The sequence below is a fragment of the Notamacropus eugenii genome, chromosome 5 (assembly GCF_028372415.1).
Source record: "Notamacropus eugenii isolate mMacEug1 chromosome 5, mMacEug1.pri_v2, whole genome shotgun sequence".
In the NCBI taxonomy this organism is placed as follows: domain Eukaryota; kingdom Metazoa; phylum Chordata; class Mammalia; order Diprotodontia; family Macropodidae; genus Notamacropus; species Notamacropus eugenii.
Window position 1 is genome coordinate 177,970,310 of NC_092876.1, and position 17,035 is coordinate 177,987,344.

At 35.9% G+C, this 17,035-nt stretch overlaps 1 protein-coding gene across 10 annotated transcripts in view; it reads right to left on the reverse strand.

Moving 5' to 3' along the window:
* The window catches only part of ARHGAP32 (Rho GTPase activating protein 32), a 419,500-nt gene that overhangs the window by 227,711 nt on the left and 174,754 nt on the right, over window positions 1-17,035 (reverse strand). For all 10 annotated transcript variants that reach the window (XM_072611576.1, XM_072611573.1, XM_072611577.1 and 7 more), the window contains 3 exons: window positions 10,800-10,888; window positions 10,190-10,231; window positions 9,731-9,815 (listed from right to left, as the gene is read on the reverse strand). In XM_072611576.1, coding sequence (XP_072467677.1) covers window positions 9,731-9,815; window positions 10,190-10,231; window positions 10,800-10,888 — 216 coding nt within the window. The remainder of the gene's footprint in view (window positions 1-9,730; window positions 9,816-10,189; window positions 10,232-10,799; window positions 10,889-17,035) is intronic.

The following is a 17,035-nucleotide window of genomic DNA, read 5'->3' on the forward strand; positions in this document are numbered from 1 at the left end:
AAAAATCATAAGGGGCTTACTAAAGCTGAACTATTTACATTTCTACATGTAAAGATAATATTAGTAACTCTTCAGACTTTTCTCAGTATTAGGGTAGTTGGAGGGATTATGTACATATAGACAGAGGGCACAGGGTGAGTTGAATATGAAGGGATGATATCTAAAAAAATAAAATTAAGGGGTGAGAGAGGAATACATTGGGAGAAGGAGAAAGGGAGAACTAGAATGGAGCAAAGTATCTCTCATATAAAAGAGAGAAGAAAAAGCTTTTTCAATGGAGGGGAAAAGGGGGGAGGTGAGAGGGAAAGAATGAACCTTCCTGTCATTGCATTTGGCGTAAAGAGGGAATAACATGCATACTGAATTTGGTATGAAAATCTATCTTAAACTACAGGAAAGTAGGGGGGAAGGAGATAACGGGGGCTGGGTGATGATAGAAGGGAGGACAAATGAGAGGAGGGGGTAAGTAGAAGTAAACACTTTTAAGGAGGGACATGGTCAAAAGAGAGAATAGAATAAATGGGGGCAGGATAGGATAGAGGGAAATATAGTTAGTCTTTCATGTCGTGAAATTATGGAAGTGTTTTGCATGACTACAGAGGTATAACCTATATCAAACTGAATGCCTTCTCAATGGAAATGGATGGGGAGGGATTCAGGAAGAGAAGGTGGAACTAAAAGTTTTAAAAACGAATGTTAAAAATTGTTTTTACATGCAACTGGGAAATAAGACATAGAAGCAATGGGGTATAGAAATCTATCCAGATCTACAAGAAAACGGAGGGGATGGGGATAAGAGAAGGGAGGGATGTGAAAGAAGGGAGGGCAGATGGGGAAAGGGGGTAATCAGAATGCACACTGTCTTGGGGTGGGCAGAGGGAAGAGATAGAGAGAAAATTCGGAACTCAAAATCTTGTAGAAGTGAATGTTGAAAACTAAAAAAAAAAATAAATTAATTTTAAAAAAAAATTTAAAAAAAGAAATGAAGATAGTTTCAGAGAAACCTGGAAAGACCTGTATGAACTGAAATGATATACTGAAATACGCAGGATCAGAAAAACAACTTATACTCTAGTATCAATACTGCAAAAATTAACCATTTTGAAAGAGTTTAGAGATCTATTCAACGTAATGATCTCAGAGGACTGCTGATGAGTAATGCTGCCACCTCGTGACAGAGAACTGATTATCAAAAAATGATCAATGTGAGATTCTGTTTGAACTTGATTATACTTATTTGTTACAAGAGTTTTGTATTTCTTTTTGCTTTTCTTGGGGAGCAGAGGGATGGGAGGGAGAAAAAAGAAATAATTTGCTATCTGAAAAAAAGCCATAAAATTTTTTAAAATATATTTTTGTTACAAGAGATCACTGCAATTCTAGGAGAAACAATTTCAATTCAGGGATGAGGCTGGAAACAAGATCATAAAGAATTTAGAAGAGAGGAAAAACATCAGGGCACCAAATAAAAACAGTTCCACCCTCCTCCCCAGAAGAATGGTTGAGTAAAGGGAGAAAAAATAAAAGATGATAGCTTGAGGAGATGGTCAGGTTATCAGAGGGTCTTTTTAGAATGAGAGAGATCTGGGCATATTCATAAGCAGTATGGAAAGAACGTGTGTGTGTGTGTGTGTGTGTGTGTGTGTGTGTGTGTGTGTGTGTGTGTGTGTGTGTGTGTGTGTGTGTGTAATTAAGGAAAAGTGAGTGAAAGGGAAGGATGTTCAATTTGCTGGAGGAGAAAGAAGAGATATTTCAAAGCTATGCATAAGTTGCCAAAATACAGGTCTGATCATGTCACTACCCTGCTCAAGATGTTCCAATGCCTCCCTTTATTTGTAGAATCATATAAAGTTCTCTGACATTTAGAGCCCTTTACAACCTACCTCCAACCTACATTTCTAGCCCTATGTATTATTCCCCTACACATCAGCCAAACTGGCCTTATTACTAGTCATACATAATACATCACCTCTCCATCTCCATGTACTTGTATGTACCCCATAGCTAAAATGTACTCTCCCCTTACCAACTCCTCCTAGAATCTCCTGATTCCCCATATCTACTTGTGACATCTATCAAAAAACTTTAATGCATCCATTTATTTTGTATAGTACCAACCTCACAGAGTTCTTGGAGGTAGGGCATTTTGCAAACATCAAAGCGTCAAATAAATGGTGGTTATAATATTTTATGTATATTTATATGTTTACTTGTCTCCTTCTACATGTTAAGAAGGGCAGGGACTGTTTAACATTTCTCTGAATTCTCAAAACATAGCACAAGGCTTTGTACATAACAGAAATTTTAAAAACGTTGATTAATTCACACTTTGTATTGAATTTATCAATAAGTTATTATTGTGCTATAATTCCCTTTAAGAAACTTTACTTTTATTGTTTTCATAAGTAGGACTGGGTTCTCTTTTCTGACCTTGTACTTACTTCAATTATAACAAAGAAAGTCTCAAGGAGAAGTACAGGGGATGGCTATATTACCCGGCCAGATTAGTTCTTGAGATGTATGTTTAAATAATACATTTTTACAATATCCCAAATAAACTAGACTATGTAGATACTGTGTCCTTATAGGCCTTGTAGTGGGAAAAAATACCCAACCGTAAACACCTATATTGGTTTCCTTGCAAAGTAAATTCTCACCTTGGGCACATACAAAGCATATATTGTAATGACCCTAAAAAATGCAAGTTCAACTTCTTGAAGTATCACTATGAGGAAGTGATTCCATTTCCTGTCTCACAGATCTTTACTACTCATAGACCTTTATTAAACATGGCATATGGTGTAAGTGCCACATATAAAGGAATTAGTTATATATTCCTCTGGTTTTTTCCAACTTTTAAACATTTTTATTTAAAGTCTTGAGTTCCAAATTCTATTCCTCCCCTCCCCTACACAAGACAATCAAAGTAAGCAATCAAATATAGGCTATACATGTGGAGTTATGTAAAACAGTTCCGTATTAATCATTTTGTACAAGAAGACTCAAATAAAAGAAAAAAATGAAAAAAAGAAAGTGAAAAATCGCATGCTTCAGTCTATATTCAATCAATATCACTTTTTTGGAGGTGAATAGTATACTTTACCATTAGTCCCTTGGGATTGTCTTGGATCAATGTATTGCTGAGAATAGTTAAATCATTCACAATTCTCTACTGAATAATATTGTTGTTACTGTGTACAGCATTCTCCTGATTCTGTTCCCTTCACTATGTATCAATTTATGAAAGTCCAGGTTTTTCTGAAATCATCCTGCTTGTCATTTCTTATAGAAATATTCAATTATAATGATATACTGCAGCTCATTTAGCCATTCGCCAAATAATGGGCATCTCTTTGACTTTCAATTTTTAGCCACCAGAAAAAGAGCTACTATAAATATTTTTGTACAAAGAGATCTTTTCTCCCTGAGGGGATATGTTTGGGTTACAGACCTATTAGTGGTATTGCCAAATTAAAGGTTTTATAGCCCTTTGGGCATAGTTCCAAATTGTTCTCCAGAATAGTTGCACCAGCAGTTCACAACTCCACCAACAGTGCATTAGTGTCCCAGTTTTCTGCTAAGTGTGAGGTTTTAACCTACATTTCTCAAATCAAAAGTGATACGGAGCACTTCTACATATGCCTCTAGACAGTTTTATTTCTTCCTCTGAAAACTGTTCATATTCTTTGATCATATATTAATTGGGGAATGGATTATATTTTTATGAATTTGATTCAGTTTTCTATATTTGAAAAATGAGGTCTTTATCAGAGATACTGGTTGAAAATTTTTTCCCCGGTTTTCTTCTTTCCTTATAATTTTGGTTGCAGTGATTGTGCAAAACTTTTTTAATTTTATATGATCAAAATTATGTATTTTACATTTTTTAATGCTCTTTATGTCTTCTTTGGTCCTAAATTCATCCCTTATCCTTAAATCTGACATATAAACTATTCCATGCTCTCTTAGTTTGTTTATGGTATCATCCTTTATGTACATATCTTTCAAATCTCACCTCAGACACTTGACACTCACTAGCTGTGTGACCTTGGGCAAGTCATTTAACCCCAATTGCTTCATCCTGGGTCATCTCCAGTCATCCTGATGAATATCTGGTCACTGGCTCTGGAGGAGAAATGAGGCTGGTGACCTGCACAGCCCTCCCTCACTCAAAAACAAAGTCAAGTGCAAGTCATGTCATCATTTCTCTGAAGGAATGGTCTTCTTCAGCAACAAAGGATGAACACATGTGTATCCATTTTGACCTTATCTTAGTATACAGTTTAAGTTACTGGTCTATAACTAGTTTCTGCCATATTGTCTTCCAGTGTTCCTAGCAGTTTTTGTCAAATAATGAGTTTTTATTCAGAAAGCTTAGAATTCTGGGTTTATCATATACTAGACTACGATGGTCATTTACTATAATGTAATTTGTACCTAATCTACTCCACTGATCCAACACTCTATTTCTCAGTGAGTAACAGATTAATCTGATAATACCACTTTATAATACGATTTGAGATGTGGTATGGCTAGCCCACCTAATTTAGCATTTTTTTCATTGATTGCCTTGATATCCTTGAGCTTTCCAGATGAATCTCATTCTTTAAAATAATTTTTCAGGGCGGGGAGAGGGGGGAAGTGCAGAGTTGAAGCAGGGACTTCTAGACCTCTTCTGCTAAGCCAAGCCAAATACCTGTAAAACATCACTCTAATCAAATTCTGGAGCTGCAGAACCCACAGAATGATAAAGTAAAGCAAATCTCCAGGAGCAGAGAGCAGTCCAACATGGGCTGTGCCAGCACAGATGAAACCTGAGCAGGCCTTGGGGGGACTGAATCTCTGGCACTCATGGCAATTTCTAGACGTTACAACACCAAAACACCAAGAACAAATTGGAAGGTCAGTGGAAAAAACCTGGCAAACCTGTGTGAGAGTCCAGAGTGGTCTGGCCCTAACCCCAGGGCCACAGAGGGAGTGGAGTCTTCCATGGAAGACATGGCAGTGGTTGTTTCTGGAGCTCTAGGGGGGATCGAGTAACTGACAGTACCACCCCCACTCCACTAGAAGTAGAGAAAGACCTTGATAAAGACTTTAAAAGTCAAATAAGTGACTGGGATGATGAGCAAAAATCAGGAAAAGAATCAAACTATAGAATCTTTATTTTTGGGACAAGGAAGACCAAAATATCTAAACAGAAGAAGGCAACAAAGTCAAAACTCCTATATCCAAAGCCTTCAAGAAAAATATGAACTGGTCTCAGGCCATGGGAGAGCTCAAAAAGGATTTTGAAAATTATGTAAGAGAAGTAGAGGAAAAATTGGAAAGAGAAATGAGAGTGAAGCAAGAAAATCATGAAAAATAAGTCAACTGCTTGCTAAAGGGGACCCAAAAAATGCTGAGGAAAATAATAGCTTAAAAAATAAACTAACCCAAATGGAAAAAGAGATCCAAAATGCCAATGAGAAGAAAAATGTCTAAAAGGCAGAATTGGCCAGATGGAAAAGGTACAAAAGCTCACTGAAGAAAATAATTTCTTAAAGATTAGAATGGAACATATAGAAGCTAACGACTTCATAAAAAAATCAAGAAATTATAAAACAAAACCAAAGGAATGAAAAATAGCAGACAGTGTGAAATATCTCATTGGAAAAACAAGTGACCAGGAAAACATATCCAGGAGAGACAATTTAAAAATTATTGGACTATCTGAAAGTCATGCTCAAAAAAAGAACATAGACATCATCTTTCAAGAAATTATCAAGGAAAACTGCCCTGATATTCTAGAACATGAGAGTAAAAGAGAAATGGAAGGAATCTACCAATCACCTCATAAAAGACATCCCAAAAGAAAAACTCTTAGGAATATTGTAGACAAATTCCAGAACTCCCAGGTCAAGGAGAAAATATCACAAGCAGCTAGGAAGAAACAATTCAAGTACTGCAGAAATACAATCAGGATAACACAAAATCTAGCAGCTTCTACATTAAGGGTCTGGAGGGCTTGGAATATGATATTCCAGGAGATGAGCTGAGATTAAAACCAAGAATCACCTACCCAGCAAAACTGAGTATAATACTTCAGGGGGAAAAATTCTATTCTATTCAATGAAATGGCAGACTTTCAAACATTCTTGATGAAAAGACCAGAGTTCAATAGAAAATGTGACTTTCAAACACAAGAATCAAGAGAAGCATAAAAAACAGGAAACAGGAAAGAGAAATCATAAGGGACTTACTAAAGTTGAACTGTTTACATTCCTACATGGAAAGGTAACATGTAACTCTTCAGACTTTTCTCAGTATTAGGGTAGTTGGAGGGATTATGTACATATACACAGAGGGTACAGGGTGAGTTGAATAGGAAAGCATGATATCTAAAAAAATAAAATTAAGGGGTGAGAGAGGAATGCATTTAGAGGAGAAAGGGAGAAACAGAATGGGATAAATTATCTGTCACATAAAAGAGGCAAGAAAAAGCTTTTTCAGTGGAAGGGAAGGGGGGGGGGTGAGAGGGAAAGAGTGAACCTTATTCTCCCTGTATTTGGTTTGAGGAGGGAATAACATGCATACTAAATTTGGTATGAGCATCTATCTCACACTACAGGAAAGTAGGGGGGAAGGGGAAAAGTGGGGGGATGATAGAAGGGAGGACAAATGGGAGGAGGGGGTAAGTAGAAGTAAATACTTTTGAGGAGGGACAGGGTCAAAAGAGAGAATAGAATAAATGAGGGGTAGGATAGGATGAAGGGAAATATAGTCTTTTATATCATGACTGTTATGGAAGTGTTTTGCATGACTACACATGTATAACCTATATCAAATTGTGTGCCTTCTCAGTGGGGATGGTTGGGGAGGTAGAAAGGGAGAGAAGATGGAGCTCAAAAGATTTAAAAATGAATTTTAAAATATTATTTTTACATGCAACTGGGAAAGAAAACATACAGGCAATGGGTATTGAAATCTGTCTTGCCATACGAGACAAGGGAGAGGTGTGATAGAAGGGAGTACAAATTAGGAGAAGGGGTAATCAGAATGCATGATCTCTTGCAGCGGTGAGTGGAAGCGAGAGATGGGGAGAAAATTTGGAACTCAAAATCTTTTGGAAGTAAATGATGAAAACTAAAAATAAATATATTTTTAAAAATACTAAATAAATTTTAAAATTTAATTTTTGATAGTTCGATTGATATGGCATTGACTACATAGATTAATTTATGTAGAATTGCCATTTTGATTACATTGGCTGGACCTACCCATGAGCAATTAATCTGACTTTATTTGTGTGAAAAGTGTTTTACAGTTGTGTTCATATGATTCCTGGGTTATCTTGGCAGGTAGACTCCCAACATTTTATATTGTCTACAGTTACTTTAAATGGAATTTTACTTTCTATCTCCTGCTACTGAACTTTGTTGGTAATATATAGAAATGTTGATGATTTATGTGGGTTTATTTTGTATCCTGAAACATTGCTGAAGTTCATAATTTCAAAATAAATTTTAGTTAATTCCCTAGGATTTTCTAAGTATAACATCATATCATCTGAAAAGAGTAATAGTTTTGTTTCCTCATTGACTATTCTAATTCCTTTCATTTCTTTTTGTTCTCTTACTGCTATAGCTAACATTTCTAGTACTATATTAAATAACAGAGGTAATAATGGGCATCCTTCCTTCCCCCCCTTGATTGTACTAGATGGGCTTCCAGTTTACCCTCAATACAAATAATACTTCCTAATGGTTTTCGATAAATAGTACTTATAATTTTAAGGTAAGCCCCATTTATTCCTATGTGCTCTAATGTTTTTAACAGGAATGGGTGCTATATTTTGTCAAAGGCTTTTTCTGCATCTGTTGAAATAATCATATGTTTTCTGTTAGTTTTGTTATTGATATGATCAATTATACTGATAGTATTCCTAATAGTGAACTAGTCCTACATTCCTGGTATAAATCTCACCTGGTCATAGTGCATGATCCTTGTCATATATTGCTATAATCTTCTTGCTAGTACATTATTTAAACTTTTTGCATCAATATTCATTAGGGAAATTGGTCTATAATTTTCTTTCCCTGTTTTGGCTCTTTCTGGTTTCTCTGCCCCACTCTGATAACAGCCTCTGCTTAGTGTATGTAGGGGAATATTAGACTTAAATTACTGGTGTCAATAAAGACGAGAAAACAGTACTTAAAAGCAAAAGATAGGGTATTTTTGTCAATATGTATCCATTAAAAAATAAGGAACAACAAAGTTCAAAAGAAAGACACTTAGAATGTATAAACATTAAATTCAATATATCTTAAAAGAGAAAAGGGAAAAAACACTCATCACTGATACACTGAAATATATGGTAGAAATATTTACCAAATAGCAATAAAATCAAATCAGTGCTTTCAATACTTCAATGCAAACATCTTTAAAATCACAGGATTTGATTTCATGAATTTGAATATTCATAAATGAATTCATAAATCTGAATCATAGTCTCAAATATATACTACTTTTAAAAATTTTTTACAAAGAATTTTTCTCTTAACAAAACTACTTTAAACATAAGTATGCTTTCTGATAATAAAAACAGATCTAAGAAGTTTAGATCACTTCCTGGATGCTTAAATTAATAAACATAGTAAAAGTTGAAGAAGGAAACTATGATGCTGTACCACAAAACCTTTGGTGCCAGTATTTGTGACAGAATACTGGCTTGCCCACAAATGGACTGTCTTTTGTTCTCAGGAGTACAACTAAGTTAAGATACAAAAGAAACAACATTAAATTTTACCCCTAAAAAAAGGTCATTGCCATAAAAATAGCCTATTAAACATTCAAACTTAAAATGCTTTCCTGAAAACTATAATGAAGAACTAATCACTGTTTGTTGAAAAAAAAAAAAACTGTTCTCTTCAAGAATTTTAAACAGATACCTCTGTAGGTTTGACTGCTTTGGCAGACAACTAAGAATGAGTCTAAAAATACAAAACATGGAGAAAAACAAGGACTATTTTCACGCAGCTCCAACACCTATGAATGCTACTTGTGACAATACAGAGAAAACTCTATATAGCATGTACCTTAAATGTTCCATTACATGGATACCAATATAATCAATCATTGCCTTCTGAGTACAATCCCCTTTGACATCTGAAATACTGATTCTGAAATGGTTCCCAGGAAGAGGTGGGGATAAGCAAAAGGCAATTCACTATTAATTCAAATGTCCATGGACCAAAAGAAATAGGCATGGCCAAGGGCTTCTGGCATGCCCTTCACTTGCCCAGCTCCCCTAGACTTTTCTCTCACAAAGGGGAAACTAATCAAAAGCTAAATACTATGAAATGCTAGCATGCTTCCAGTCCTGCATCAACTGAAGGAGGTACTGAGAAGAAATCAAGAATCTTGAATGCAAGCAACTGTTGGCATATCTTTTCTTTGTATCTTCAGGTAGAATTTCCACACCAGCTCCACAAAGTTACATACATTTCCTTGAAGGCCTTTTACTTCTCCATCAAAGTCATCAATCCCCAATATTCAGAATCTCTACATTTGTAATCATTAGTATTATACCTAGTACCTTATGTCTAACGATTCCCAGTGTAAGTATAACCTGAAAGAATGACAATCTTTTTCCATATCCAAAAAATAAACCAATGGAAAAAACACAGCTTCTAAGTTAAGCAGCACTATTCTAAAAACTTAGCTCAGTATAAAAGACACATTTCAAATTCACCTGTATGCTGCCAAACTCCACATTCTCATAATGGAAATGTGCACATTCTGCCATCTTTGGAAAATGACCTTTAGTAAAGGGCAACCTAAAACACATGAAAAGAAATGAGTAACACATAAGTTTCTGAATACCCACAGACTGATGAGTCTAATAAGAAAATCATTCGGTACTTGAAAGCTTGCACATGCAAACACACACACACACACACACACACACACACACACACACAGAGTCAGGGAAATTACCTGAAACAAAAAGTAGTCAATCTCACCACAATGGGCAAATAAAACAAAACAAAACAAAACAAAACAGAGCATTCCTACAGGCTCTTAACCAAGATACAAAGACAATGCTCACAGGAAAGCATAATTTTAAGAAAATTACCCAAACGCATCTGTGAACAGCCAGTTTCTAACCAGCAGCAACAATAAGACTAAACATATAAAATTACAATTTTACCTGTGAATGTTGTCACAGCCCATAAGTCCAGGATTGGTGGATCTAAGAGAGCAGAATGAACATTTTTATCCTTTGGCTTTTCAATTTCTGAAGTTGAAACCTAACTACTGTCATATACACACGCTATACTTAAGAGAAAGGTTCGACCCCACAGGCTATTCTGTTTAAAGCCTATACAACCAACTATAAATATTATACACAGATAGCTGATAGAGATTTCTTGCTTCTCCAAGACAAAAAGATATAAACAATCTAATCATTTAATCCCAGTTTGCAGAGCTAACTTTTCTAATAACATCAAACAATGAATAAAGGGGGTCACCAGAATATAAACCTTTCTTCTTTTAGATGGAGAGTCAATGCTACATGATGTTTTAAAAATAAAATTAGTATAAATGTTTGTAAACTCAAGTATTGAAATGTCTCTTGATTCAACAATCTGAGTCTATAGATCAGCTTTCCCTAAGCAATACCACAATAATCCCCATAAAAATGGTTAAAAGTACAAACAGTTATGTCTATGGAGCAAAGAAATCAAATGAAACATTTTAGCAGCTAAAAGAAATAATTTGTAAAAGTTACTTAAAACCTTAGAAAAATTAATGCTTACTTTTTCACGTGTTTGACTTTCGTACTTGCTGTACTGCCACATGTCTTAAGAGATTCCCCAGGAATATCTGGGACATCTGCTCCTCTTGCCTAAAGAATAAAAGAACAAAAGATCTGTAAACATTTTGATAGTAAAATAAGTTAAAACATCAACATGGGGCTATTTCAGTAGTTGTCAGACTACGTTGTAGAAACACAAAAGTAGGGGAGAAATATTTGGCTTTGCCATGCAGAATAAAGAAAGCTGAGCTGCTCTGAGTTTTCTGGCTCCTCAGATCAAGCCTAAATTTGTACTTTCTCAATATGAGTCTTGTACAGATACCAAAGAAGAAGTTTCCATGGCAGTACCACTACATCTTTAAAAAAGCTTAATGTTATCAGGCGGTTTCTCCCTTCTACCACCTGGCAAGATCTGCCACAGCATATGCTTCCTGGATATAAGCTTCAGTATTACCTTAATATCATAAGAAAACATTAGAGTAGGACTTTAGGAAAGGTCACATGGCAGCATAACTAAATAATTTAATTTGATTATAACAAAAATAAAGGGTCAATATAGTAACATAATTATAGTTTACATTAGTAAGTCATTATATAACAGAGACTGTTATATAAGAGGGGACCAAACAAAAAAAAATAAGACAGTCTGTTGTCCTTGAGAGTCTTCCTTCTCCTAGGGGAAAACAACACACAGTGATACATGTAGTGTCACAAAAACCTAGGAGGAGGACAAGGAGGAGGAGGAGGAGATGGTGGTGGTGGTGATTGCCAAAGACTGCAAGACAGTGAAAGATGACTTTCTGACTAAAGACTATCAGTTTAGAAAATTAAGAGGTCATTGGTAACTTTGCAGAGAAAATAGTTTCAGTTAAATGATGAGGTCGGAAATCAGACTACATGAAGACAGGAACAAAATAAGAGAAAAGGAAGCAGAAGCACCTATTAGGTGGTTTTCTCAAGGAGTTTAGACCCAAAAAGCTGGAAAGAAATGGGATAACAGCTAGTAGGGACAGATAGATGAAATTGAGGATCATTTGAGGATAGGCAAGACATGGACATGTTTGTAGGCAGCAGAGAAGATAAAGAACAACTGAAGACTGGTGAGAGGGTAGGGACAATCGAGGAGACAATCTGCTGAAGAAGACAGGACGGAATGAAATCACTTGGGCAAGTGGAGAGGTTTGCCTTGACAAGAAGCAGGGAAACATTTTCATGTGAAAAAAGACTAGAAAATATACTTTCAAAAAGCATCCAAGTGATATGAGGAAAGGAAAAGGGGAGAAAAGGGAGCTACTGGTGAACAGCCTCAACTTTTTTGGTGAAATCTAAGGCAAGGGCAGGAAGGACTGACGGTCAATTGAAAACGAAGAAACAGAGCAAACTCTGAGTTGCAAGTCAAAGGGAAAGGTAAAATGATCCAATAAAAGAATTTTAGAATTCATGGATGTGTAACACTTGTGGGTGATAGCTAGATCAAGTGTATAACCATCTGTGTGTTATACACACAGCTAGAGTAGGGTGGAAGAGCAGGCCATGGGAAATTAATAAATTGAGAAAATGGGAGCTTAGCATTATTTGAGGGAGTATCAATACCGATGCTGAAGTTCTCTAGAATGAGAGCAAGAGTTAAGAAGAAGATGAAGACTATATGTCAGGCAATGAACTTACTTTGGACACAGAGTATCCAAACAGTCTATAGAGAAAAAACTCCCAGAATCCTGACTGGGTGATATGTACTGAATAAATTTCACACGAAGAAAAGTTATTGGGGTAAGTGTGGAGTGGAGATAGCAATGAGATAATCAACAAGGATACAATCAATGCAGGCGGGGAGGAAACAGGAGAGAATCTAGCTCAGTGCATGAAATTACCACCAGTGTTAGAAAGGGTAACCACAGAAGCTGTGTAACGAAGAGAGAATCAGGACTCAACAAATGCAAAAAGTCAGAGAAAGAAAAAAGGAAAATGTTCATGATGAAATCTAGTTTGTTACCTATGAAAGAGGCGTACCAGAGAACAGAGGAGGAGAATTTGGCAGTTTTGGTATGAAAGGCTTCAGGTTTTACTGAAGAGGATGTAAATAAGGAACAGTCAACAGAAGAGAAAGAATCACGTTTAAAAAACCACAGCCAGACGTTTAGAATCACTGAGTTGAGCAGAATAATGACAGGATGAAATGTTAATCACAGAAGAACAAACTAAGGCACAAAACTGGGAGATGGAATGCCATGAATGAGAAATAGAAGAACACCAAGGTAACTATAGAATGTGTGGAGGGGCATATCTTGTAAGAAGACGAGAATGGTAGGTAAAGAGTTAAGTACAAAAGGACTTCAGATCTGATCCTACAGGTAACTCCTGCTGTTGCTCATCCATCATTTTTGAAGAGGACAAATGACACCATGGGGTGATATTTGACTTGTTCATGAACTAGACTGAAGTGAGGCAGAGCTGCCCAAACTCACTGGCCTCACTCTCTCTTCCAGGGTCATTTAATTCCAGGCATTGTGATTTTATCTTGCTAGAGATAATAGGAAACCATTGGAATTTCTTGAGCAGCAAAGTGGCAAGGTCAGAAGTGAACTTTAGGAAAATCATCTGGCCATTAAGTGGAAGATGAAATAAAGTGGGAAGAGATTTAAGGTAGGGAGACCAACCTGAAGGATACAGCAAAGGTTATAAAATTAAGAAAAACTGTTTGCAATCCAGGTCTTTCCTTTAGACTTACCTGCATCTTGAAAATGAAATGCATTCAAGTGTTATTCAAACTATGAACAGTAGAGTGCAGCAGTTCCAAATGAAAATATTAATGAAATGAAAAAATTCTAATACAAAAGACTGGCCATTAAGTCACTTCCTTTTTGCAGGCAAAAACTGCAAATTCTATAAGCCATCTGGATTCCTTATGCAGAAATTTAAGGGCAAAACAATTCTAAATGATAAAAATAAGTGTTCACACTTCTCTGAGGAAAGAAAGTAGCCACAGTTTCAGGGAGCAAATGAAGATAATAAGAAACCACAATAAACCAGTAAATTCTTTAAAAGAATTTGCTCATTAAACTAACAGATATTAAGGAATATTCATACTTTTAAAAAAATGGGTCTTTTGAAAAAGTATTTGTAAAATTTACTCATTCAGTAGAAATTTCTTTTAACATTAATCTTTTCATTAAGCAGGTTTATTTTTATTTCTAACTATGCCAGTACCCTCTATGGAAAATACATTTACTATGGGTTTCTATTTCTCCAATTTATAAATGATGTGTATATGAAATGTAATATTTTTCCTTAGAGCCTTTAAAAGTATTATTAATTTAATAAAAATACAAACATAACCTGTTGGGGTGTAAGCTCGGTTTTCACGTGAACAGTCTTGGGTCAGGTAAAGGTGAGGGCTTCTAAACTGCAAAGCTCTCACGAGGTCCCCCAGGGAACAGCTGGGAATTGAGGAGTGAAACACGAGCTATCTTGTTTTTCTACCCCTTCTCAGTGGAAACTTGCTGGGGAGAGCATCCCACCCTTGAGATTGGTCCGTGGTCTGAGCACACCTGTTGTTAATTGGCTAAGGGGCTGAGAACATGCACGGTGCCCACGAGTGAACTAGCAGGGGGACAGCTTAAATGGGGACAGGAAAGCCTGAAGGTTCCTTTTCCTTGCTCCTCGGGAGGGGGAAGGGGGCTCCCGTGGGGAGCACTAGCCCTGCATACTGGGTTCCTTTCCCCTCGGGAAGAACTTATCCTGCATGCTGACATGTAGCTGGTATCCAGAATAAAGCCTACACTTCTGTTTGACTCTGGAGGTCTCTTCTCTCATTACGTTTATCCAGCTGATCAAAGAAGCCCTGAGTTAGGTAAGAAGGACCCAGCAGCCCACGGCAGTTAGGCCGGACAATAACCAAGTAAGCTTGTTTTATAACTATATACATTATATATAATTATATACATAATAATACTTTTTAGGCACTTCCTATGTAGTAAATTTCTGTCAGAATTCTTTGTCCACTCATTTTCACTTTTACTTTTGTACAGAGTATATATTCTTGTTATCCTGTTTAGTTTGTGCTTAATCTTCATGCAATTTCATAAATTAATTATCTAATAATATCAGGAGAGAATGTTCATTCTTACTAATAATCAAAAAGATAAAAGTAAAACACTCCATAAGCACTATTCTCCCATCCATCAAATGGACAAACATGGCTAAAAATGATAAAATTCATCACTGACTCATTCATTCATCATGCCAGGAATTATAAACCAATAAAACTTTCTCTTTTTTGGAAGTGAATCTAGCAAAGTGAAAAAAAGTTACAAAAATAATCATCCTCTTTAATTGGATCATTTCATTGTTTAGACTACATCCCTAAAAGCATTATTTTTTAAAATCTTTTCAAAGATTTTTAAAACAGCATTATTTCTATCTGGAAGGACCCTAAAGGTCCAACAAAAAGGGAATGGCTAAGTAAATTACAGAACATTAATACTATAATGCAAATAATATTAATAAGGGTGAAAAAATATAAAAAATTATATAATTTATGCATCTATAAAGGTAAATGTTTGGAACTCTAATTTAACTCACATATATTTATAACTCATATTAAGTTTATAATTGTACAATCTGAATACAGGCTTAGCTGTGGACACTTGAGCATATCCTTTAAGATGCTACCTGGTTATATTTGAAAAAGTTCTTCAGGAGAAAGTCAGCTACCAGGTAGTGAATGTTATTTGGGCCATAAAAACTAATTAAATTACTTTAGGTCAAGAAGACCCGCAATCTAAATTTGTCAAAGAACTGTCTTTCACGCTGAGAGGTGAAACCGTGGGGGAGGAGTAACTCAGGGTAAAATAATAAGGTTTTGTTTCACCAAAAGACTGAGGGTTCCCAAAAAGTACCAAATAGTATATTAAAGCAATGTATAGGTTAAATATCCAGCATAACCTCCACACTGGCTCTCAAATAGATTCCAAATATTAAGAGCCATCCTGATTGGACAGGCATAGTAGAAGCTTATAAAAGTGCTACTGTGCTCTAAAATTGTACACAAAAAGCAATCACCAGCTTTCCAAGGGAGATTAAACTCTATCAACTAGTCATTCAGAAATGGATAGCAGGCATCCATCTTGCCCATAATAAGATGATAAAGGTTGGCAAATCATCCCAGTAGGCTAATTTACAGTGAGAGCCATCAGAGACTGGTCATTAATGAATCAGTGTTAATTTAGAAAAGAGTCTTCCATGAAGTGCTACAGGGATGTCATTGGCCTTATGGTGCATTTTTATCTATGACAATGATAAACAGAAAATGGCATTCTTGTCATTATCAGATGAAACAACGGTGAGAGGGATAGGTAACACTATGTAACAACATGACAGGATGATGCACTGAACAGAAAAAGATTAAGTTAAAGTTTCACACTTGCAATTTAAAAAAATGGCTAAACAACAGTTCTTATGAAAATATATAGGAGATTAAGTGGAGTGAACACTCAATGAGGTAACAGCATGAAATAGCAGCCATAAAACTACTTATAATCTGGGTTGTATAAGAGAAGTACAGTGTTCAGGACAAAGAAGGTAACAGATCCTCTGTACTCTGTCTAAGCTGGGCCATATTTGTAGTATTATACTCATTTTTCAGTACATTTTAGGAAAGATAGAGAAGCTGGAACACTGAAAATAAGTGCAAAACCAGAATGATGAGAGGAATGGAAAATATACCATATAGAAAGAGGCTGAAGGAATTAAAGCAATTTAGTTTGCAAAAGACAAGATGGAGGGCAGGGGGTTGGGGAGTTATAATATGATGCTGTCTCCAAGTGCCTGAGATGTTGTTATGTGGAAATAGAAGAACCAGGAGCAACAAGTGACAGCTATGAAGAGGTAAACTTAGGCCTGACATAAGAAAATGCTTGCTAACAAAAAGAGTTATATGCAAAAGAGGAAAGATTGCCTCAGAAGGTGATCTGCAGTTGTTCAACAACTAAAAAAGGAAATCTCAGTTAGATACAGGTTTGGCTTGATATCATCTAAAGTCCTTTCCTGCTGTAATAGTCTATGATTCCATTAAACACTCACTTTAAAATCTTGCTTATGTGGTAAAATTTCCTTCTATTACTAATTCTGCCATTGACCATACATACATCTCAGGGCTTACTGCCTTTTCTGAAGATGGATATCCTTCTGTGCTTTTCTGTATGAAAGTTCTCTTTCTATTCCCTCCCAAGCAGGGTG